The sequence below is a fragment of the Canis lupus genome, chromosome X (assembly GCF_011100685.1).
Source record: "Canis lupus familiaris isolate Mischka breed German Shepherd chromosome X, alternate assembly UU_Cfam_GSD_1.0, whole genome shotgun sequence".
In the NCBI taxonomy this organism is placed as follows: Eukaryota; Metazoa; Chordata; class Mammalia; order Carnivora; family Canidae; genus Canis; species Canis lupus.
The window spans coordinates 3,582,958-3,609,476 of NC_049260.1; the positions used below are offsets into that span (position 1 = coordinate 3,582,958).

The following is a 26,519-nucleotide window of genomic DNA, read 5'->3' on the forward strand; positions in this document are numbered from 1 at the left end:
AAACGGAAGGACTCCTTCCAAAGAGAAAAAGAAACCGCTGGCCTCATATTTATTCCAGTGGTTTCCATTTAACAGGTACCTGTGGTCAGCTCTACTTCTCACATCCCAGGCATTAGCAGCTTGGAAGACTCACGGGGACCAACGCAACGTTTGCCGGTCCGTAGAATACTACTTCCAATGGATTTAAGAGGTGAGCATGCCATCTATTGAAACAGGAAAGGATGGAGGCCAATGCAAGGGACAGATGACAGTCCACCCCACACACAGGAGTCACCGCCAGAGGCCTGGGGGCCGAGAAGGCATTTTGGAAACAAGCTTGGTTAAGCCCATTGGCTGATGCTTGATTTTTGCCTGCACACGTTCACTGGCTAGATCGGCAACGAGGAGCCCCGAACTAAGGCCTTTGCTTTATCCCTATTATTTGCAACATGTGCCTCTTTCTTTTATTTCTTTTATTTTTTTTATTTATTTTATTTATTTTTTGCCTCTTTCTTTTAAAAGGCAATAAATAGCAGGTGTTAGAGTCTCACATCCGTGACGCAAAGGAAGCTCTGCTGACTTCCCGGGGCCTCAAACAGGTGGTACGTGAGCAAGTGTCAAGTCTATGATGAGCACCTGTTGGCAAATACGTGTTAATCTTCCAAAATCCAATGAAAGAGTCTTTCAAAGAAAAAGAACACACAGAGCAGATACAAAGCAAAATCACGTACGAACACACAAGCAGGGTTTTTTGTACTGAAATGTTACCCCAAAAACCCTATTTGCTAAGGAATCCATGGTTTTCAATTCTATGCCAATGGTGAAGGAAGTTGCTGAATCTTTAAAATACTCCCCATGCCCCATTTCTTTCTAAAAATGTCGATCTTAACTGGATTTTCCCTCAGTTCCTCCTATAATAGCATTATGTGTTTTACCATATTGAAATTCCACATGAAACCTGAAATGGAAAGAAGTCCCCAATGCGAATATTATATTTTCTTGCTGCTGTTTAAAAAAAAAAAAAAAAAAAAAAGGTATCCCATAAGACCGAGAGATTGCCTAAAGCAAACACGCTTTTGACACCACGCGTTCTTTTCATTTTTAAGATTTTTCTGTTTTCACTTTTTCCCATTAAACTCTGCTGCTGGTAGCATTAATTCTGTTGCATGCGCCCCTAATAAATCACTGCAGCTCTGTTTTCCTGCTCCTCTGTAAATCTGGCAACAATGATGTTAATTGTGCATGAAAAATATATTAAAACTGTAAATCATTTCTATTTTCGAGGAGGATTGGGAGAAACAAATCTAAAGTAACAAATCAAATGCTCTTTCTTTTGTCCGGATTTGGCCAGAGGCCATTATATTAAAAGCATAAAATTACAGCCCGTTTTCATCAATTAGGTCTTATTCTTCAGTTCTTGAATCTAATCAAGAACATTAAAATGTATCACAAATCCCATGTTAATGACCAATGATTAATTTCATTAATCGTGTTAGAAGTTTCACTTTTGGTAGCGCATTCTACAGAGGACTCCTGTATGGAGACCTTTTTGTACCCATTATATATAATATATATATTAATTGTTTAATTATATATTATATATAAATGTATATATAAACATGTAAAAAATATATATTAATCATATTATATATTATATTAATTAAAGTATATTATGAATATATTATATATAAATATATTTATACATTTTATATATTATATATAAATATAAATAATATATATCACTATATATCTACTTATATATTATCTTAAATTCTTTCTCATAATCTGAGATAGGTAATATAAATAATATATAAAATATATATTAATTATATTATATATTATTTTAATTAAATTATATTATAAATATATTATATATATAAATATAAATAATATATTATATTATTATCTTATAGATGTACTGACAGCGTAGACGAAGACGCTCATAAGGAACTGTCTCTCCTTTCCTAATGGCAATCGCTAAATTCTGCTTTCTATTCCATGCAATACTCAATAGAATACTTTTTCTATGAAGGATGAAAGATTGTACCTGTGGGTACTCCCTCGTGGTCTTGCTAGACTGCTCAACACTGATAAAAATTTTTTACCACCTTACCTAGGAAGCAGAACCAATCACTCCGTGTATTTACCAACAGGCTTTTTTATACAAAAAACAAAAATAAAAAGTCACTGAGACAAAAGTCTTCTATTTTCCCTATAAGTGCTGCTTTATCCGAAAAGATGGCTCATTTCCTGCTAAACTAGCTAGCTGGGCAAACTCATCATCTGATAAACTAATCCATTGGTCAACGTTTTTGATCATCTAATCCATGCCCAGATCTTTGATGGCTTTTAGAAATGAGATGCCGTAACCTAAGCAAATAAGTCTTTAGTGGTCAGAAATTGCGGCATCGGGCCAAGTTAATGTAGGGGCAAATCACCTCTCTGCAGAATAAATCAAATTACACTATCTAGATGCTGGCTGAGGCCAAGCTGGGCAAGTTAATGAATAACTGGCAGTCTGAGTAATTAATCTCCAAATGCAAATCAGAGCCTGTCATTTTACTTCTTAAAAATATTCCTTCATGGGACTCCAGCTGTCAACAAGATAATTCCCAAACTGGATAAATGAGGTAATACATGCAAATTGCCTACTGTAGTGCCTGGCACTTTAGCAAGTGGTCAAGAAATGTTGGACTCTCTCCCCTTCCCGTCCCGTTGGAGAGCGATTGCAATTTGGTTCCAATCTGCTTCTGCGGGAACCGATCATCCCAGGGGTGACGGAACAAGATATCAGAAACACTTTGCTGTCACTAAAATTTGGGGGAAAGTACGTATTGATCGGTGAGGAACGCTGACTTGTTAAAAAAATATTAGGCCTAAATATATACCCTGCACATCTCATTTTCTGTCGTTGCTGTGAATTATCCTGCTATGAAGTTACATTAAGGATTCGGGTAGAGACGACCGACAGGACGGGGTTCCGGAAAGAGTTGAGTGAGGTCCTGCTCATATTCCAAGTTGAGATATTCTCTTATTAAGACCCAGCCTCGGATCCCTGGGTGGCGCAGCGGTTTGGCGCCTGCCTTTGGCCCAGGGCGCGATCCTGGAGACCCGGGATCGAATCCCACGTCGGGCTCCCGGTGCATGGAGCCTGCTTCTCCCTCTGCCTGTTGTGTCTCTGCCTCTCTCTATCATAAATAAAAAATGTTATCATAAATAAATTTTAAAAATGTTAAAAAAAAAAAAAAAGACCCAGCCTCAGAGCAACTAGGTGGACCAGGAATTAGACGGTATTCACATATTTCTACAATTAAGTCACATTTGCAGGCCATGCGGACCCAGGTACAAAGAACGTATAGATGTTTGAATGGAGGATTGGTCTGGAATTGGTTCATGACGGGTTGCAAGCCACCCAGCCACCAAGGAGGAGGTGGGATCTGAACACAGAGCTCGCCCTTCTTGGTTTCTCCATGGCCAGGAAGTGAGTTCTAAGGAGATCCCTTGTCAAAGCTCCGGAGTAGGTGTGTTCCTGTCTCTACCTTCTTCCTTCCACTGCTCCAGACCACCATGCTCCAAGTTCTGGGATTGGCTGGTACCGCTGCAGGCCTTGTTGATGGGTGTGGGAGCCACAGGAGGATCCTCGCTCCAGATCATCACATGCCCAGGTCTGGATTGGCCGCAGGCACCAGCTGATTATGCTCCCTGGCTGGGTGTGGGAGCCGCAGAAGGATCCTAATTGGCTCTACACAGACCCATGATAAAGACCTGGACTCGGTAAACCTTGGTCCAGAAGGAGGGAATTCAAGGCAGACTGGTTCTGCTCGCCATTCTCTACTCTGTGGCTCCAGCAAATCTGCCCTGCTACGTTACGTGTTATCGTAAGCCCATATTTCAGTGCAATAAATGAAAGCAGGCTGAGCATGACTTCATTCCAAGAATATGTCATAACTTATATCTCATCTTTTTTTATTTATCTCTTATTTTCCTATCGTAAATAATATTAAAACAAATTTTTAGGCATTCATCTCTAGGAGCATTTAAAAATCATTTCATTAGGGACGCCTCGGTGGCTCAACGGTTGAGCATCTGCCTTCAGCTCAGGGCGTGATTCTGGGGTCCTGGGATCTAGGCCCGCATCAGGCTCCCTGCATGGAGTTTGCTTCTTCCTTTGTTTATGTCTCTCCCTCTCTCTGTGTCTCTCATGAATAAATAAATGAAATCTTTTTTTAAAAAAAATCACAGTATACGGGGATTCCTGGATGGCTCAGTGGTTTAGCGCTTCCTTCAGCCCAGGGTGTGATCCTGGAGACCCGGGATCGAGGCCCACATCGAGCTCCCTGCATGGAGCCTGCTTCTTCCTCTGCTTATGTCTCTGTCTCTCTCTCTCTCTCTGTGTCTCTCATGAACAAATAAATAAAATCTTTTTTAGAAAATAAAATAAACATTATTTTTAAATGGATTTCTTGAGAGAGAATTACTGGTTCAAAAGTCATGGATATTTAACATTTTTTTCACACATACTGTTTTACTGCTTTTCCAAAAACTTATATGCCAATTGATAAAAATGCCTACCAAAAGAAGTCATGCGTGCACATCCTCTTCAGCGCTAAATATTATTTTATTATGTCTCTGCTAATATTATCAGTAAAATGGTGTTTGCTTTTATTAAATTGCATTAATAACTCTTAAGAAAATTACCTGGGAAACTCTCAGAAAGACTTAGATCTGAATTCTGATTTTTCCTTTTACACACTGGGCAATTTAAGTAATGGATGAACCACTCCTGGTGTTATGTTTTCCATTTGTGACTTGGCACTTTAGAGAGCTATTAAGCGCACTCACTGATAGAAAATGCACAAGCTTTAGTGCAAAGTGTCTGCTGTAAAAAAAAAAAAAAAAAACTCATTCGCTGAATAACAACTAATATCATCTCCCTCACTATCATCATCATCATCATCACAAAAGTCACCATCATCGTCTTCATTGCTGTCACCATCACCGTCATCATTACCACCACCACCACCACCACCGTAATCACTATCACCATCATCAACATTATCACCAAATCACTCATCATCATCACCATCATCATCACTCATCATCACTATCTTCATTGCTATCACCATGGCTACTCTCATCAAAATCATGACATCACCATTATCATCACCATCATGTTCATTATCACCTCCATCATAATCACCACCATCATCATCTTCATTTCCACCATCTTTTCTGACACTATTATCAAAATCATCATCTATTTACTACTACTAGTAATACTACCTATATTTATTCATTTATGGGTTAGCTGTGCCCATGGGCCACTGTTCTATCAGCATTCTGTTTAAAATTTGTTTTTAAGGATCTTAGCTAACCATCTAACTGCCTACGAATCTACTTTGCAACTAGTTGCTCTTAGAGGTCCCTCCAGAAATTTACCTTGGTCTAGGCTATACAGACCATGGTTTCTTTAATGGGTTTCATTATTTTTTTTCCTAATGGCAGAAAGGAGTATTTGTTTATATTTGGTTTAATAAGGTTTCAGGTACAATTTTCTGAGGTCCTATTTATGACTATTTTTCATATCATTAGCCGTCATATAGAGTCCCATAAATATGACTATAATTCGCATACAAACATACCTTCTTATGACTATTATATGACAAAATCACATAATATCACCTTCACAGTCATTAAAATTCTAATTCTTGGGGCCCATTCTCAGAACTGATGAGTCAGTAGCAGCCTGAGTGGAGCCTGGGAGTCAATATATGAAAAAGTTCCTGGCTAGTTTGAGAATAATTGTGCTAAGGCCTGCAACTCTGGACTCTGTCATTCTGCGTATTCACTCGAAGATTCCCAAATGGCTTCATGAAGATTTCCCTTTACATCAAGGGTCAGCAAACTTTCTCTATAAAGGGCAGGATGATAAGTATTTTAGACTCTGTAGGCCATATGCCCTCTTTTGCAGCTATTTGACTCTGCCAGTGTACTGTGAAAGCAGCCACAGAAATTAGGCACATCCATGGGTAGGGTTGTGTTCCATTAACCTTTGTTGCAAAAACAGGCAGCAGCTTGACGGATTCAGCCTATGACTCATATTGTCCTCGCTCACTTCACATCTCTAAAAGGAAGTGAGGCCCTCTTTCAGCTGAACGTTTGTCCCTGTTGAGTTTCTCCATTTTTATAAGATCATTTATAAGATCACATCTGCCAATAGTCTCTGTAGCTCGGGTGACGATGGGAGCATGCCACCATGCAATTAACTAACCACAGCAGTGATTGTACTTTGGATGCTTGGCTAAGCCAACACTTCAAATTCACTTACTCAGTCTCCTAAACCATGCTCAGCCAAGAGAATCAACATTAACATCCGCCTCCAGGCTCCATGTTTGGCCACGCTGTCCCCTTCACCTGAATTCCCCCTAACCCACCACCAGGGTCAGCTGCTGTCCTTCAAAGTTCTCCTTCGTGTATTCTGACCTCTGAGTCCAGAAACATGTTCCTCCCAGATGTTCCCACATCTCCCCAACATCACAGCACTGATTATTCGAAATAGTAATCCTGGCTCATCGTCCATCCCACGTCTGTACGATCTGCAAGGGAAAGCACGGTACCACATTCAGCAAAGTGGCCAGACGGTGAGAACATGCTCCGGAAGTATTTGCTGAATGAATAAATTTATAAACCGCACTTAATGTCAGGGACTCCTACAGGAGGAAATGTTAGCAAACAGGCCAAAGAAATGCAATGAAGTAAGGGTACTGGTGGGGCCTACTTGCATTTACAGAGCTGCAAGAGAATTGAAGACCGGGTTTTACCACCATCCTGAGAACCCACCCACCTCAAATTCTCAGAGATGCCCAGGGAGCAGAAGAAGCCACTGAGTATGATGGGATTCTTAGAGAATTCCCTGCATGCCACCTTGTCGGCCATCTGTCCAGTGCCCTGTAATGCAACTATTACCAAGCTCTTCCCCCTGCTAAAGGCTTGGGCTGAAATTCGTTCATATGCAATTTCATTTCCCCTAAATCAACCCTCTAAATTGGGTACTCCTTCAGTAAACGTAACCCATTAGCTGCAATGCTTAGAAGAAATAGTAGACACAGTAGGTTACACCCTGTCCTAAACAGCTTGGTTCATTTCAGGGCAAGTTCTCTACCTGGGTTATAGCTCATGCTACCCCTGCTTTGCCACCAGAGACCAGGTTCCAGATCCAGACATCCCTCTGGAGTGCAGTACCCAAAGTGGTGCTGCCTCAGGGTTGTTTGAATATAAATTTCCTGATGTGCCAGACATTCCTGCCACTGCATCACTCTACATCACGAAGAGGGTCCCGATGCTTACAAAACAACAACGGCAACAGTTGATAAACAAGCTTTCCCAATTTCCCAATCCTGAGATTCTTCTTTTGAGCTGAAAAGAACGATCCTAGGTAACGTTTTTCTGCCCTTGAAGCCATTTCAGTCTTTGTCCGGTTACTATCCCAAATACGAGGGAGGGTAATGGATGTCAGTGGGTTTTGTCTGCTTAGCATCTGGTTTTCCTTTGGGGAGCTACCTTTCCTACATGGGCCCTAAGCTAGGTCCTCTTGGACTCACCCATCCCTGTCCTCATTCAGAAATTATGCTAACCCAGGCCATGCCAATCCAAGGGTGCTTTCCCCCTAGATATGGAGATTGGTTTGAGTCGGCCTGTGACCCCAGCTGGGCCAGTGGCATCATCTCAGGCCAATCAAGGTAAGATGATGCTCAAGAGTGATATCACAGGGAAATGCTGCTGACCTTTTTTGTTTCCCCACATGGAAACAGCATCACAGGGAGACAAAAGAAAGCCAATGATAAACCAAAAGTGCCAGGTTACTAAGAGTGTTGATTCAGACCCAAATCCAGATGGCTTACAGCAACAGGAATTTATTGTCTCGGTGTTTAGTGGGACAGACGTCTGAAATTACAGAGGCAGCAGGGTTTGTTTCCTCTCCAGGGTCCGGGGGACAATGATGTCTCTGTCTCTCTCTCTCTCTCTCTCTCTCTCTCTCTCTCTCTCTCAGTTCTTAGTTTCTGCTGTTTCCCAGCAATCCTTGGTGGTCCCTGGCTTGTAGATCCATCTCTCGCATCTCTGCCTCCACCTTCACGTGGTGTTCTGTCCATGTATCTCTGTCTGTCTTCCTCCCTGTGTCTCCTCTTTTAAGGACACCAGTCGAAATGGATTTAGTGTCCTTTTTAATCCTGCATGACATCATCTTACCTTGATTACATCTGTAAAAACCCTATCTCCAAATAGACTGACATTCACAGGCACCAGGGATTAGGACTTCAAATATCCTTTTGAGGGGACACAGTTTAACCCATAATACGAGTCAACTCAAATACCCATTTACAAGAGATAAGTTTGAAGGATGAATAGCCACGATGTGGTCTGTAAACCTCTTTAAACTATTCTAAAAAAAATAAATAAAAAATAAAATAAAATAAAACATAAAATAAAATAAAATAAAATAAAATAAATAAAAAATAAACTATTCTAACTGATACCCTGCAGTCTTTGAACAACAATTTCAAATCTCATAGACCCCAGATTTCTCTCATAATATCTCCTCAGACATAATCTAAGTTCAATGATGATGATGTTGCTGTGGTTGACAGTGACGACCACAACAGTAACAATAACAACAAAGCCTTAAGTAGAAGAAAACGCTGGAGGAAGTTCATTTTCCCCTAAGTCTAGAGAAAGGCTTCTAAGATGATGATTCTTCTCATCTCAATTCTAACCTGTGAACTCTAATTAATTTCTTGGAAATGAGTCCATCGCCATTAAATCAAGTCATAGTCAATGGTATTTAAAAGCAGGAGATGTGCTGTTTCCTCAAAACTCCAAACCAATTAGCTTGTTGGCTGTTCTATCATGATTTTAAGCTGCCTTCCCTTGTAACACCTCTGGGGCTTGGAATTTTAGGGCAACATGCAGCAAACAGACTCTGGCCAGGCAACTGGTAAAGATTATGCAGTTAACATCCCGAGGGGGTATCTGAGCCACAGACGCAAATCCCTTCATCCCGGAGTGTGCAGTTTTTCATAGCAAGTAGAGGGATACTGTTTTCTACCACTTTCTAAATCTTGTCGTTCCCTAGGATACTTCTTTAAAAAATTAAGAGAACATGTGACTTTCAGGCACAATATATGTATAAGCCAAGAGCTTCATGCATTTGCAAAATCAAAAAAAAAAATCTAACATCAACTCTGGGTATATTGAGAACATATGTTGTGATGGAGAACAGATGCATGCCTATTGGTCGACATCAGCAGTCATCACTCACACCAAGTCCTCCCTGTGAGAGCCAATCAGTGGGCAGCCTACGCACAGTGAGCTAGGAAGGAGGATGGGAGAGTCTCAAAGGCACTTGCAGGAGGAAGTTAGACCTGTTTGAGGATGTTTGTAAAAGACTGCACAGAAAGGGCATACCCCCTTGTCTTCAACGATTTTCCAAGCAACACAGTGAGAGAAAGAAGCATCCAGAATTGCTCCAGCTCTGTTGGTAGATTTCACGCATATAGATCACCAACCCTTTCTAACAATGAAGTGATGAGCTCTCTCATAAAGCTGCCAAAAGTCTTTCTTGGCCATGTTCAAAAAACGGCCGCATGGCCAGGTGCTCCCCATTCATTCATTTGTGCTGTGCGTGCCCAGCGGGCAGACAATGCATTCATTCATTCATCCATCTCGGCAGCGTCCCCCTGCCTATAAAAGCTTTACAGCCTACTGGGTGTTTGCATATGTGTTCCATACCGCCTGCCTCTCCTCACTAGCCTGATAAAAGCAGGGACTTTGTTTTGTTTGCTATGGTCTTACTTTGTGAGTCTCAGCTTTGCTCGTACCCACACTGGTTTGAGGGTGGTTCGGTGCAGGGAGGCACTGGGAATGCCAGGAGCCCCGGGGTGGTCCCTGGCAGCTCGGCTGTTGCTCCTTGTGTGTGTGCCTCTCTCTCCTGGGCGTCAGCTCCATGTGGGTGGAGTCCGAGAGGCAATGCCCAGAGCACAACAGATGCCCAGCAATCATTGCAGAAGGTGGAAAGCATTGAATAATTTCTAAAAAGTTCTACAGTCTACTGGGGGTATAGCCTTATAAAATAATGCTGGCATCAAAGCCCTAAGAACACACGGGAGGAGGCTGCATCTCTGCACAGGGCTTCAGAGTGTAAAGCATGAGACGTATGGCATCGCAGGAGACCGTGCATGTGACGACCCCTCCAGGTCCTCCCATGGGAAGCTCTTCCAAAATCTCTGATGGGCGTCCTACTTGGTTCCATCACTTACCCCAGCTAAACTTTAACAATGGTACTCAACATGCCAAAATCTCTTTCTTTAAAAAAAAATTTTTTTTAAAAAGGATGGGGGCACCTGGGGGGCTCGGTAGGTTAGGTGTCTGAGTTTGGCTCAGGTCTCGATCTCAGCCCCCGCGTGGGCTCCATGCTCAGCAGAAAGTCTGCTTCTCCCTCTCCCTCTGCCTCTGCCCCTCTCCTCTGTGCTTTCCCTCTCTCAAATAAATAAATAAAGTCTTCAGAAAAAAAAGGGTGAAATGCAAACAACTTGTAAAACGTGCTACAGTGGAATTTGATCTCATTATTATGTGATTTAAGCTCAAAAGGAAAGAACTAGTCTAAGTGGATATATTTCAAACATCTAAATTTTCTTAGGAGGGATGCAATTTTCTCTCTGTGGTTTGCTACTATTTTTTAATCTAAACTATTTTTAGATATGCAAAATTAATATAAGTGTATTTCATATTATCTGGATGGATACATTACAAAACAGTGACGAAGGTATTTCAGTAGATAAAAAATTGGGGGAAGACAGGCGCTTTTAATAAATTTTCTTTTTTTTATTTTGGGAGATAAAAGTACATTTGAGTTTGATAAGAATAGGACCTTATATTCTTCGATTTAACCTCACCACACAGTCTGCTGAGAAGAAAAATGTGCATTAGAATTCCTTGGGATGGAATTCCAGTTATGAATCCTCCGATATCAAAAATATAGCAATGCAAAAAAACACCCAAGTGAGTGCTTTGCATGTTAGATTATCCTATCGATGCACCTTCCTATCATTTTGTTAGGTTTTATCTCTCCCTCCTCCCCATTTTTGCACTTTTTATGTCTTGGCCCAACTAGAGAAGCAATAAACAAGGAGCTTACCGTGGGGGACTCAGAAACCATTTCCTCGCCACACAACATTTGTGCGTATGCCTTGTGTATGTGTGTCAGGCTCAGTGGGAAACTTTCCATTGTGGATCTTCAGTGCAACACATCAACTTACAGATTGTTTTACTTTTTTATTTTTTCTTCTTGAAATCCTAGAGAACTCCCTGAATTCTTCTGCCCACTGATCCTTTCTGAAATTCGAGTTTTGCTGGGGCTCATTCATTTTGCAAGCAAAGAGCTTCCAGTTCCTTGTATCACCACTTGGACTGGCTCAATGCCTTGTATACGGTAAGTGCAAAGAGTCATTTTTCAATCAATGATTTTTATTGTTTTATTTTTTTCAAATCAATAATTTTTAAGTGAATCTGCTAAGAAGGCTCTAAAGAGAGTATGGATTGAAAGAGAGAAGAAAAGACAAAGAGTCAGAGTTGAGATCAGGAGATTATAATAGAGTACATGGCGTGAGTTGGGATGAAAAGTCAACTCATAGCAGGTGGATGGGATGTTAGGTGAATACTGGGTGTTCACTCTGGGACGGAGTGAGGATTAGGTCCCAAAAGAGATGAAGCAGATGTAGCTGAAGACACCAATTTAAGGAAGAATGAGTTAACAAACATTTTCATATCTTGTGGAAACACATCACAAAAAGCTCCTTTGCTTAAGAAGAGCCAAAAGCGGTGTTCCAGCTTTTTTGACGGGAATACCCTCTCCCCACACGGCAAACCCAAGTATTGTGCTCATGACCCCATTCACAGCAAACAAGAGGGTGGGTGTTTTGCTTAACTGAGATGTCCGAGGGCTTAGGAATTCAGAGAGGAGGGGGCAGGATAGTAGTTCCCACATTCAATTGGACATTTCCAGAAACCATACCGCACTTGATCTTAATTCAACTGTGGATATCTGTTGTTGGCTTTCCTCCAACACCTTACACACACACACACACACACACACACACACACACACACACCATACAGCTTCACTTATCCAAATATCCAAAATAGTCAACTATGCAAAATCTAACAGGGGATTTTTTTTTTCCCCTTTAAAAAAAAATCTGCTCCCATGTTGTGGAAACCTATTTTTCTGAACCTAAACATAGAACAATCCGATTGAATTAATAAAATAGAGATTCCTCGTCTTGATGTATCTTAACAAGTATTAGTGGTGGAAGAGACCACTCAGACGTCCCCCCAGCTTGTCGCCTGTGAGTTCAGTATGTGATTTGGAGGTCTGATTTATTTATGTAGGGCCATTGCTTTGCATCTCACGCATCTGTGGTCCTTGAATCCAAAACTAAGGAAATCTCGGCTTCTGGTCACTTTTGCTACGATTTGGATGTCAGTGTACCAAGGAGAAGGGTTCTCACAGAGGAGGGAATGTGAAACAAACCCAGTACGAAAACAGCCCGCTTTAGGAGAATGAAAACACATGGTGGGAAGGCTAGGAGCTACTCCCAACCATCCTACCCAAGAAACTGAATCTTCCAGTGAACGATCACGTAAGATTAATATTAAATTCACGTGAAATTAAATGTGAGACCTATTGATCTTTTTCAATTCATAATTTTTCTTATAATTCTATTGTTAGTCATACTTTACAATTCTACAGAGGCTTACTCCAAAGTTGCTCTAACCTAAACAGTCAGGGGAGGTATACCAGTCGTATTATTATTACTAATAGCTGAGGTTACTAAACACTGAGAAGGTTTAATGTCTCAGCCAAGACAATATGGAAAATAAACGACCGTGTCCAAACTAGCAGTATCGCTTGGCAACAAATAAAGCTATCCGGTGTCCTTGGAGGTAAGAATGAACAAGTAAATAACGAGCAAATTGTCGAAAATGGACAGATTCTAGGTGGCCAGTCGCATGCCCAGTTTCCATCTTAAACGTTTTTGTTCTGTTTTTTGCCTTTTTTTTTGTAATATTGTTTATGATATGCACCATATGGCAAGTCGGGTTTTTAACACATTCTACATAATGGAGACTTGTTCTAATTGTGAGAAACATCTAAGTTGCAAATGGGATGGAGTTACAGTTCATCGGATGGAAAACAAGGAATCATTCTCTTCTTAGGGAGTGACTTTGCTACATTTTCCAAACAAGCATAACTCATGCCACCGAAATAGTATTTCCTAAACATATATAATTCCTTAACCCTCAATAAGGGTATGATTCTATGTTCCAATGGGCGAGATCTTCTAAGCTGGCGGAGAAATGCGTGTTATCAGAAATCCACACCAGTTTAACCTTCTTCACAAAATATTGAATTCCACTCAATGAATCCTTGTCAGGCCGATATTTGTCTAATAAATCTCTCATAATTATCTTCCCTTACAAGCTACGTCTATAAAACGTCAAACATCCGGGTGACACATGAAAATGGCAATCGTTGAATTGTTTTCACATAGTTGCAAGCTGATGTTGACTGGTTAAAACATCTGTCTCATTGTGTTAACTCACTTAAGTTTTACTGTGTCACCTGGATTTTGTCACTATCTGCATACAATTGGACTATCTGGGCCTTGATGAGAAGAGAAAGGAAATTAATTTCTCCTTTATCTCACATAAAGAGAGGAGTAGTATTGTCTTTGGATGTTCTAAGGCATTCTTCCAAGAAATGAATTTTAATGCTTTCTTGATGATTAATTTCTGTAACTCACATAGGATGCTGGAAATTCATTTCACAAGTGAGGCTGAAAATGACAAAGCTCAGGAATAAAGCAGAGTGGAATAATTTCTCTGCTCTTTTAAAAAATTATATTTCCTTTTACTAAAGTCATAGTACTGTCAGAAATGATGGTCCCTTGATCCTATTCCTCCAGCTGACCTGTCCAGGACTACGGTCAATAATTATGTTATAGATAATAAACATATATTAGGCATGGGATTAATATTTGCATTAGACCCCATATGCACATGCAGTTTCGCTGATATGTTCTGCTTCCTTTTTTGACGATTAATTATGTTCCACTAACATGGGACCACTGAGTGGTTATGTGTGCAGGATACGAGGGTAAGCACTTTATATGGATTAAGGCCTTAACCTCCCAGCGCATCTCAGTCATACACACAGCAAAATGCGAGACTCATACAAGCTCAGCAACCTAAAAAAACAAAACAAAACAAAACAAAACAAAACAAGCCCAGCAACCTGCCTACAGTCCCTCAGCTGCTAAGGGGACAAATTTTGAATCCAGGCAGGCACGTGCTTAGGGCTATTCCTCCAAGCTCAGCCAGAGGAGGGAATCAAGAATCAAATTTACATTACAAAGCATGAAGAATAAAAAAAAAAAAAAAAAAAAAAAAAAAGCATAACGAATCACTTTGCCCAGAGCAGATCAGATCTTGAGGTCAAGAGAGGAAGAGCAAGGAGCCCAAAATATTTTGCTACCATGGGTGCAAGCAGGACCAGAAGCCATTTAGAGGTCCGGCCGTCGTCGTGCGTGAGATTTAATGGACATAAAAGGACAATTTGGATGTTTTGCTGTAGGTCATTCATTGACATGGACTCTGGAAATTAGTTTTAGATGCCTGGGTAAATTTAAATGGTCTCTTTATGATGTCCCTGTGCAAAATCACTGTATTTCCTAAATATGGCTTTTAGTAGGATTTGCCCTAACACTACACTAACACGGTGAACAAAAAGACTGGGTACGTACACTATAAGGTTAATGCCTCAAAGCTGCAAAGTGTCTCCCCACAAACTGGGGCCTGCATGGTCTCCTTGGCAGGCATGTGCAGGAGCAGCAAATTTTAACTACCGGGCATTAAGGTAAAAGTGTTTTTTCAATCATACTTGAGGTTGAAAGGGAAGCAAAGAAGAGTCTCTAATGGGAAGGGGTTCAGAAGGCTCGAAGCAAACACAATTTTTTGGCCATTTCTTTGTTTTCACTGAGGGTAGAGACTACCGTGCATTTCAAATAGTGCTGTTAACACTAGGCCGCAAACATGAGCGCTTCGGAGGCAGCCAATGGGTATGACCCTACAGCTTCATAGATCAGAGCTTGCACGGGGCTAAAATGAAGGTGGTGAGCTGGGTTATGCGGCTTCCTGGGCCCCTGGGGAGAATCCATCTCCTGGTCTTTTCGACCTTCTAGAAGCTGCCCACACAGTTCTCACATCCTGGCTATATCCCATCCCCAAAGTCAGAAAGCTCAGCTGGGTCCTTATTACACAGCTGCATTCTGGCTCTGATGTGTTTTATCTTTCTGTTCCACAATTGAGGGGCTTTGTAATCAAATACTGGGCCCCTCCAGGTAATCCAACATATACCCCCTTTACTGTCAAGTCAACTGATAAGCACATATAAATACACCTGCTATCTAAATTCATTCCCCTTTACCACGGAAGGCCAGAGAGTAACAGCTTCCAGGGATGAGAATGGAGGCCTCTTTGGGGAGGCCATGTTCTGCCTACAGTGTGTGGCTCCCCAAATTAGGAGTTCTCATGTCTGTTGTAATCGTAACATCTAAAGCATGCCTGGCACATAGAAGAGCCTCAGAAGTATTTTTGGCAGTCAAGTGAAGTTGTGCCTGCACATCGCCCACGCTCTCTGAGGGATGCAGAAAGATAAATCTAAAAAACTGAAGTATCAAAGTGGAATTCTGAACTCCGAATACCCAATATTGCTGCGTACGCCGTTAAATAAATGCATGGATATAAACTAAGCCCATAAAGGGAGGGCTTTGGAGGAATCAGTACGATGCCATCATTTCAATGTGTTATTAAGGACGGGGAGTTGATTTCATTAAGTGAATAACCAATAATTAAATAGCTAAAGCTCCACACTGATTCTCAAATGGATGCAAGTATTTAAAAGAAAGAGAGAGAGAGAGAGAGGATGGGAGGAAGGGAGGATAGAAAGATGGAAGGAAGGAAGGAAGGAAGGAAGGAAGGAAGGAGTCCTGAAGGAGGGAAAGACTCCATCAATAGCACGCATCAGCACGAAGAAGAAGCAAACTACCGCCCTCCGCCCCCCGCACTCCCTCCATCCGCCTCCCGACCAAACCCGACTACTCCCCTCCGCCCTCATCAAATAGAAAGACAAAAGAAAAAAAGAAAAAAAAGAAGAAAGAAAACCAAAAAACTCCTGCCCCAACAGGCTGTGATTTGTAGTTTGTACAAACTTGGAAGCATCTACCTTCACTCACCAGCAAAATTCCAATATTTATATATTGTAGGAAAACAGATTCCACCTTTCAGGCCCTATTGGGTTCCTGATTCTCCTGTCAAGACCCCGCAAGATACGATAGGCAAACACACTCTGAAAAACCTGGGAATGTAAACAGGTGGCACTGGGTTTATTTGAACGGTTCGACTACTTTTCCACTGGGGAGCATTTTTCACAGTTTTCTTTTTTTTTTTTTTTTTCACATTTTTTTATTCCTAAATTCCTATTCAGTGCTGAACCGCAATGAAATGGCCAAATTGTTTATGGTTTCGAGCCACACAGTTGCACCTCTGCGGTGGTTCTGTAATCAGGGAGCTTACTGGTTTCTCTCCGCAGGCGGTCTCCTTGGGCCCAACCTGTCCGGGAATGCAGGGGGCGCAGGGACGGGGCCTTGGAAAGCCACCAGCTCCTACACACCCGCAGGTCAGGGATCGTGGGAGAGAAATTTTGATATTTTATCCTTTTTTGTTCTCCTGGTTCTTTTCCACTTCTCCTTCTTTTAATTTTTAATTTTATTATTTTTTTATTTGCATAGCTCATGACCCAGGTGGCTTCTGAAGTGAGGCATAGTGCTCACTGGTTGTGGGTACAGTCGGCTTTCCCCAGACCCATGCCCAAGGCATGCTGTGTGCAATTACGGCATCCAAGGGCCACGTTCACTCCTTGGCATCACATTCGGACCCAGACTTTGCAGGACAGTTGTGCGGTCTATTACCATAACCACCACGGCCACCCTCCAGAGGCAGCTGATACAACAAAATGCCATCTTTCCATTCCTTTCTGTGGGTGTTCTCGGGATCTCGGTAACCGACAACCGCGGCCTGCTGTTCCATGACACGTTACTGGAGCTACCTTTTAGCATTTCCATGGAGAAAGCACAATACGGCAGGTCCTGCACAACTTTGGAGGTTGTGGGTAACATAATCGCTTGTTTCAGGCCATCCACTGAAAAATCATCCTCCGAGGATTAAAGGGAAATAAAACAAACAAAATGAAATTTCTCCCCTAAAAGTTACAAAGGACACACTTTCATTTCTACCGTAGACAGATGTCTATGACTCCTGTAAATCACTTCTTTTAATTCCAGCAAGATTTACATTCCAGGCTTTTCTCTTTCCTTGTCTAAAAATAGCATATGCAAATGGTAAATGAGAAATGTGTTCACATTGTAGTATGACTTTGGTTAGCCTTTATAAAATTTTTTTTCATCTGAAATGTACACAGAGAAGGAGATAATAAAATTTTACTACCATTGGATTAAATTAATAAATCAAACATTATTGGTTTTTTTTTCTTTACCAGATTTTCACTGCTGTGTTATTGAAAACAAAGGGGCCATTTCGTTCAAGCAAGCACACTATTTCCTAATGTAGCTAGAATCATCGAAGGACACACATTTTCCATTGGATTTCTGTGACTATTGTGAGGAAACAAGGTGTTAGCAACACAGATTCTAAACAATGAACTCCAACCATTTCATGAAATGGAAATACCCCTTGCTTCTATATTTAAAATAATCAGCACTTTTTCTTTCAAGACTCAATAGGAAGGAAGGAAGGAAGGAAGGAAGGAAGGAAGGAAGGAAGGAAGGAAGGAAGGAAGGAAGGAAGGAAGGAAGGGAAAAAAAAGAAAAGAGAGAGAGAGAAGGGGAAAAAAAGGTAAAATCTTAAGTCATTAAAGCAAAAGAAACTGCCTTATAATCTTCAGTTTGCTAACTTGAGCATGACAATGTTCTTAATTCTATTGTTTTCTATAGATTTCATTTTCCTGTTGGATGAATGCAGGTATAATATGTAGCACTATATGCTGACACCGGTGGCCAATTGCCAGTAGTCACTGTAACCCCGCTAAAAAGGCCACGGATGACTATAATGAAGCCATTAATTACAGCATTGTCCATTTCCTAGATGCTCCATAAATACAACTGTAATGATTTACAGGTTAGGGTAACGGCTGCATTCAGAATATGAAAAAATAAATAAATAAACGGGTTGTAGAAGAAACAAATCACGCACAGGACATTCTACAGGCCTCCCGCCAAATCTGACAGCGAGTGGGCAGGTGCGGTCTTCTGTTTAAATAAAGTACTTACCATCCTCCGTGGGCACGTAGATGTTTAAATAGAGGCAGTCTTCATTTTGGTCTTGAACATAGGTCATTAAAGTATCCAAATTGGCCGTAAACCAGATGGGCAGCATATCGTGCAACAAAGACCTCTCGTCCAGGTGTTGGGGGCACACGGCCGCGAACTGGGTGGCATTTCGGACTCCAGTCCACGAGGACGGGGGTTCTGGGGGCTGAAACCTCCTCTCTCCGGTGGGAGGCGAGGCGTACGGGACCCCCAGGTATTGCTCCACTGGACCCAAAATCTCATTGGGCAATGGTGTTCTTAGGCCTCGGATTTTGCCATAATTTGTGTTGACGACTGGATACTGTGCTTGGCTGTCAATGAGCGTGAACCGAATGGCAAGCGCGGTTATCCACAGGAGGACGTTGGAGTTCAACATGACGCAGACTGGGGTGAAGAACACTGGCAGCCATAACAGTCCCTTGGGTCTCGACATTGTTCACTGCCACATCCGCAGGGGCCTGGGGGACACAACTCCAAGCAAATGAAGCAGCGAAGCGAGCCTGCGGACAGAGAGGGCTTTCCGGGGAGCCGAGGACCCAGGACAGGAGCCTCCGGGATGGGTCATAGACAGAGCCCGAGGTTAAGAACAAAGCCAGCTGTTTCCTCGGCAGCCCATTGCGAGAGAGGGCAGCCCTCTCTTGGTCCTGGAAGTGAATTCCAGCAAGTGTGAGGCTCCAAGGACGCGGTGACCATCCGACGCCTCCCAAGGCTGAGGATTCCTTAGGAACAGTCCGAGGCCCAGCAGTCCGCCTAATGGGGAAAGAAAGCAGATGAGGACAATGAAGCCAAGGGAAGCCATGCGACCCCATCTGCTCCGTGCAACCCTCAACATCTCCCCATGACAGTCTCATTCACTGATGAATCTGCCTACCCATGTCCTCACGTGGTAGATTCTGGCAAGAACACGACTTGCCTTAATTCTTGGTCGGCTCCCCATTACCTGGAATGTTGCACCACATTTAGAAAACATGCAACAAGTCTCCGTTGAGTTGACAAACAAAAATTATACATCTCGTTCAGATGACGGTAACAATGTCGCCCAACGTCAGTCTTATTTACAAAGGCCGGCCACTCAGTGGCAGGTACCCCCCAAAACGATGTCTCTCAAATGTCTAAGGAAACTGCCACTTTTCCCTAAGGGGATATGGATGGAGCCTATCAAAGGTTTGGAGTATGAGAAAAGGAGACGCGGGGGACCAGGCCAAACTGGCTTTATGACATGCGGATACATATCAGCTACGCAAAACAAGCATGACCTTATGGAAAAGGTGTAGGCTCTGGATTCTAAACCTTTTCGGGCTACTCAGTGGCACATACCTTTAGGCTACACACAGCGTCAGCCTGAAACTGCAGTTTCTCATAAAACCTGAGCAAGACGGTACATGGCGAGTACCTGCTGCAGTGCTTGTCCTCCCAGGGTATCATTCATAATATTAAAAAGCATTGATAGGGCCATCCCGATCGCCACGTAAGCCATCCACCTTAAACCTTTCACCCCGCAGCCCATTTTCTTTATTTTCGTTTGTTTTTGCTGCTTCCTTTAAAAGCTGATGGTACACCTGAGTTACCCTCCCGTTGAGTGTGACCTCCTAGACCTGTCTCAATATGGACCATAGGACTCTCACGAGGTAAGTCATTCCTCTTAGGACAGTAAAGAATGCTGTGCATGGGGCAGCCCGGGTGGCTCAGTGGTTTAGCGCCGCCTTCAGCCCGGGACCTGATCCTGGAGACCCGGGATCAAGTCCCACGTCGGGCTCCCTACATGGAGCCTGCTTCTCCCTCTGCCTGTGTCTCTGCCTCTCTTTCTTTCTCTGTATCTCTCATGAATAAATAAATAAAATCTTAAAAAAAAAAAAAAAGAATGCTGCGCACGAGTGGGAGCGTATTGCTCATGATCCATGAGGGATGGAAAACATGACATTAAGTGTTGCAAACAGTATACATTTAAATAGAGCGTTCCTCAACTCGAAAACGGACAAACGCAAAAGATATTCTGGGTGATTCAGAGTATTTCTGGGGTTGAGTATAATTACACATTTCATTTAAGTGGACAGTTGAGTGGAATACATCAATAAGCTCTTTGGTTTTTTGTTTTGGGTTTTTTTTTTTTTTTTTTTTGCTTTTTGTTTTAATGAAACCTATTAGAGATGGATCTGTCACGGAGCTATACACCTCTGGGGGAAATCCATAGCCCATGACCTCCTGGGCCAAGTCCATCAGACCTGAATGAAAATGCCCTCGAACTCTGGGTTGTAATGTCGAAAGTGAAAAATACCATCACACCAAATGTTGGGTGTATGTGTTTGCTTCTATCTTTGAATTCTGCTGTAGACAACGTCTGGATTTCTGCCACACGGAGATCCAATTTCTGAATAATTAGGAGACAGACAAGAACAAGAAAGGGGTGATGACATGTTTGGAATCTTTCTGTTTTCCTGAAAGCCCTTCTGCTTCTGAACCAACATTAGCTGTTCCTTCTGGAGCCTCCCTGGCGATAAAAGGAGACGCCATGGATTTGGGATTCTGAAAGACCTGGGTCTTCAGATGCCACCTCTATGAGCTGAGGAACTGAGCCCACCAGCCTGGACTTGACGTAAATGGTGTGTCATGCCTTCCTCATGGGGTGTGGAGAGCAGGAATGAGGCAATATGCAGAGGTGGAGGGCAGACACATTGCCCACTCTATAAACACAAGGTGCTGGGATGCTGAACGTGGATGCGCTCAAAAGAACCATACGTACAGAGACAACATGCACAGGCTCTGAAGTCAGCCAGGTGTTGGTGCTGAGCAAGTCTAGAGCAAGGAATTTACATTCTTTGTGTCTCCCTTTACTGATCTGTTTATAACTGTTTAAGAATCAAACGAGATTGGAACGCCTGGGTGGCTCAATGGTTGAGCATCTACCTTCAGGTCAGGTCGTGACCCCGGAGTCCCGGGATTGAGTCCCACATTGGGCTCCCTGTGAGGAGCCTGCTTCTCCCTCTGCCTGTGTCTCCGCCTCTCTCTCTGAGTCTTTCATGAATGAATGAATGAATGAATAAATGAATAAATAAATAAATAAATAAATAAATAAATAAATATTTTTTTTAAAAAAGAATGAAATGAGGTCGTCCACATGAGGCAGCACACAGTCCCTGGAACACAGAGCTTAGTAAAGGTAGGACTTAAAGGTTGATGGGTTTATGCCAAGACCTACAAGGTGGGATCCCTGGGTGGCGCAGTGGTTTGGCGCCTGCCTTTGGCCCAGGGCGCGATCCTGGAGACCCGGGATCGAATCCCATGTCGGGCTCCCGGTGCATGGAGCCTGCTTCTCCCTCTGCCTGTGTCTCTGCCTCTCTCTCTCTGTGTGTGTGACTATCATAAATAAATAAATAAATAAATAAATAAATAAATAAATAAATAAATAAATAAATAAATAAAAAGACCTACAAGGTTGGTTCCACTGGGAATTCTGGCCCACTCAATAGTTCTCCAACTCAATATGGATGAAAGTACCCACAAACCACAAAAACATTAAGAGTGCACAAGGGTGGGCCACCCCTAGCCTTCATGCTGAGTCCAATGATCAAGCCTCTCCTCTGGCCATATCTACCTCCTCACAGGGTTCTGAGGGCCAGAGAGAGATCATGGGCCAACAGGACCCCAGAGAAGGTGCCCAGGGGCGTGTGAGCCTTTTCTAGGTAATGTAAGATCGGAGCCATTTTATTTATTTCCTCCATTTTTGAAATTTGGCTAATTTGCACACGAGTCACACAATCTGAAGCCCCTGATTTCTCAGCCTCAGCACTGTTGACAGTATGGACCATATGGTTCTTTTTGGTGGGCATCGTTCTGTGTCCTGTAGGGGGTGGAACTGCCTCCCTGGTCTCCACCTACTGGATGCCAGTAACATATCCCCACTCAATTTTAACTATCCAAGATGTCTCCAGACATTGCTAAATGACCCCCGGGGCTGCATCACCCCCACAGTGAGAACCACAGGTGTGAGTCATCCAAGACAGATTTCTGGTGGCCATGTAAATGATTACATATGTGTGGGTACGAGTAAACAATGTGTGTGTGTGTGTGTGTGTCACGCTCAAGTATTTGTCAACTTCAAAAGCTTAAGCAATACAAGTAACAAAGAATTTTAAAATACATCTATTAAATACGCATCATTATCATTAAAAAAAACCCTCTAAAGTTAACCAACCAATATATTTGGGAACAAAAAAAAAATAAAAGAGTTCCCATATAAATCTCATGTACTGGAAAGTTTTCACAAAGGGTGAAATGTTGTTATATATGCATATAACATATATAATTAGCATATATCATATATATAGCATAGATCTATCCCTTTGATATATTATACATATTTTTTATTTTTCTCCAAAATAAAAAGGTCACACTAGAAAAGGGATTAGCTGAATAAAACATTTGAATGGAAAAAAAGTAAAAATCATACCTTCAGTGAACACATACAGCTGGAAAGTTAAGAAGGGCTCTACCGCATGCTTTCTCTACAAAGGTTGCAAACCGAGGAATAGCTCAGAGTGGCATTTCGACGTGATTTATAACTTGATTGGCTGGTTTAGAATGATTCTCTACAGGGCAGTCATTCTGCCTGAGATTGTAATTAAGACAAGGCTCAAACTATCCAGGCATATCAGAATATAAATGGGTCAAAATCAAAGTCACAGTACATTTGTCCCCAGAGTGTGCATCCTTCACATTGAGATTGCTTTAATGTTAAAATACGTATTTCATTAAGATGAGTCCTGACCAAACTTGTTTTGGTATTTTGAACCAAGAAGGAATAAAATCACATCTCCCGGGGAGGGGATGCAAGGCTTTCCTTTTTCGTGCCCTGACAAATACATTAGAAGACAGAGAACTTAAAAAATAATAAAAAATTAAAAAAAAAAGAAGACAGAGAACTTTGTGAATGCATCTTCAAAAACCCAACCTCCCATCCCCCCAAAAGGGAGAGGATGAATGAGCTGGAAGCAGCCCTCCTCTGTGCTGCTCTCTATATACACGGAAAGCCGGAGACTCAGTGTGGGTTTTGGTGCGGAGAGATGCTGTGAAGATTCACTTGCATCTGACGTTATGAAGCATCAGGACAATAAGAACAGCAAGCTCTGGTCCTTGCCCAAATTAATGAGCTTGTACAACCATCCTCCTGCACTGTTGACTATGAGAGCCTGTGACAGCCGTTCTTCAAACTGTGAGCTACCTATAGACACGTCTGATTCCCTTTCCCTTTTGTTTCTGGGGAGGACAGACACCAACATTTTACAGTGCCTGAGGGGGGTGTGGTTCATCTTTTGTTCTAAAAGACAGAGGTTGGCCATGAGGTAGAACCAGTGAACCTAGTTACCTAGAGGCACCAATTCCACGTTGTGCATGGGCTTACAACAGACACACACCTGTCAATCCGTACCAAGATTCACTCAATGCCAGCCATCAGCCAATTAGTATATTATCTGCATATATTTATATTCTGGTCTTATCTCCTAGGTGAGCAAAGTTACAATCTATCATCTTTTGCCAACTGCAATAGCTCATTGCCCATTGACCTCTGCACCTTCTTTCACTTCCGAAAATTAGATCCCGTACAAATCCGCCATGGTGAGCCACGACGCTTAGATGTAGATAAAGTAATTGGAGAGTCAAATAAAGAAGCCAAGTGTAAGATCTTCAGGGTGGTTTTGCGCCCAACTGTAACCTCAGAGCATCAGCTCCATCACCTGCCCCCCTACTTCTGTTCTTCCCCTGAAGACTAATGGATCAGGAACACATCTAAGCCACAGTTGAAGGAAGTGGAGTTTCCAGCAAGAGGATCTACAGAATCCAGGCTAAACCCAAGACAAAGAGCTCGTACTTTCTATATGGTCCTGTCAAAACTGACTGGATAGAAAAATATTCAATAGTATGCAGCCCCAAAATAGGATTAGGAATAAAGCATGGATTTTTTTCTAGAATAAATGTGGAGAGGAGGACCTACAATAGCCAAAGAAATAAAGTAACACCAAAACCTAGTCACTGGTCAGTACGTACTTCATCAAGATCAGCACTCAAGGTAATGAGGATACAGCGGGGGAACAAGATAAGATCCCAGCCCACTACACGGCTGCATTTTCATGAAACTATCCCTAACTGTGCTGCTTATTTTCTTATGTCCTGCACATTCAGAGCAGGCACGGGGATCAGCATGTAGGAAAAGCTCATTAAATGCTTGATTTTCTGTGTCTAATTAAACTGTTACCAAATATGATTTCCAAACCTAAATCAAATAACTTGCAAATATCTCCAGGGTGTCAGTGGACTTCTCACCAAACTCAGTCATACATCTTCAAAGTCAAACCATCATGTCTCCTGACTACTGTCACTTAGATACCTTGCAATGTTCTAGAAATTCTTTTTTTATCCACTCAAATTACCTCCATATTTTGTTCCATATTTTAATAGCTAGTATTGTTATATTTTTTCAGTTATTCAAGCTAAATTAAAAACCATCTTTGGTGGCTCTCCTTCCATGATTCCATGCAGTAATCTCTCAAATCTGCCAAGGGTCTCCTAGGACGGGAGGCTTGACCTCATTCGTTATTGGCAAAATACAGAGGAGATCAGAAAGGATTAGCAAAAACGCAGAAGACAAATGGTACCATGTGTTGAGCAAAGACGTGGCACAACTAGAACCTCATACCGTGCTGGTGAAAATTAGTGCAATCCCAAATGGAAACCAATTTTGCGTGCCATGGGGAGTCGAGCATGCAGAAGACTTTTGAGGTGACAAACGTGCACACACACAGAGAGACACATATCCATACTACATGGTATAGGTATGGTCTCTATTTTTCCTATAGAGCTTCTTTCTTTAAAAAAAAATTATAGATTTATTTGAGAGAGAGGCAAATTAGAAGCAGGGGGAGGGGCAGAGTGAAAAGGAGAGAGAGAATTGCCAGCAGACCCCACACTGAGTGTTGCAGAGCCTGATGTAACACTCGATCTCATTACCCTAAGATCATGACTGCGCCAAAACCAAGAGTCAGACGCTTAACCAACTGAGCCACCCAAAAGCCCCTGGAGAGCTTCTTAAATACTTGTGTCTGGACACATGCACTAGAGTGTCCAGGTGCAGCCATACTCACAGGAACAAACAAACTAGGATAATCCAGACGTCCATTAACAGGGGAATGGACTAATAAATGTTGGCATATCCAAAGAGAATACTACACAATAGTGGAAAATGAATAAAATACAGACATGTATCCAAATGGAGAAATCTCAAAAATTAAAGGCAAGTCACAGACGAATATGTAGGTGTGCTTCTGTGTATATGACACCATATAAAACTAGACAGGACATTGCTTAGAGCCAGTGGGAACAGATTATTCTGCAGTGAAGCAGGAAGACCTGACTTTAGGACATGCATAGATACGCAAAAATATCGATAACCTTCTATTTTGTAGTCTGGCAGTGGGTATGTGTTTAATTTTTATTTTTAAATAAAATACATATTATTTATATATTTATATATAGTGCACATTTTACAAGTATGACTCTTTAATAATATCAGTTTTATTTTTTTAAGATTTTATGTATTTATTTGAGACAGAGGGCAGGGAGGGAGGGAGAGAGGGAGAAACAGACTCCCCATTGAGCAGGGAGCCCAATGCAGACTGATCCCAGGACCCTGGGACCCTGACCTGAGCCGAAGGTAGACCCTTCACCACCTGAGCCACCCAGGTGCCCAATGATGCAAATTTTCATCAAGAGTTCCATGCCTATATGGGTTTGGCTCAGTAACTTCACTCCCCATGAGCTATCAAAACAGATTTAAAAACTGAAGGAAAGATACAAGCTGTTTTCTCCCAAGTTGTGTTATGAGCCCATGGGAGGAAAGGCCATCCGCTGACATGTCCGTAAAAAGCAGCAGTGTCCTGGCGGCATCGCTAACAGGTAGAGTCAGGTCACCTAAGAGCGCTACTGCCCTGGTCACTAATTAGCCGGGTGACCTCTGGCTCATCACTTGGTGCCCAGGGCTTCCACTAC

At 42.2% G+C, this 26,519-nt stretch overlaps 1 protein-coding gene across 7 annotated transcripts in view; it reads right to left on the minus strand.

Moving 5' to 3' along the window:
- Positions 1–26,519, minus strand: part of NLGN4X (neuroligin 4 X-linked) — a 353,807-nt gene that overhangs the window by 205,887 nt on the left and 121,401 nt on the right. For all 7 annotated transcript variants that reach the window (XM_038586740.1, XM_038586745.1, XM_038586743.1 and 4 more), the window contains one exon: positions 18,441–19,229. In XM_038586740.1, coding sequence (XP_038442668.1) covers positions 18,441–18,912 — 472 coding nt within the window. In that variant the 5' untranslated portion in view covers positions 18,913–19,229. The remainder of the gene's footprint in view (positions 1–18,440; positions 19,230–26,519) is intronic.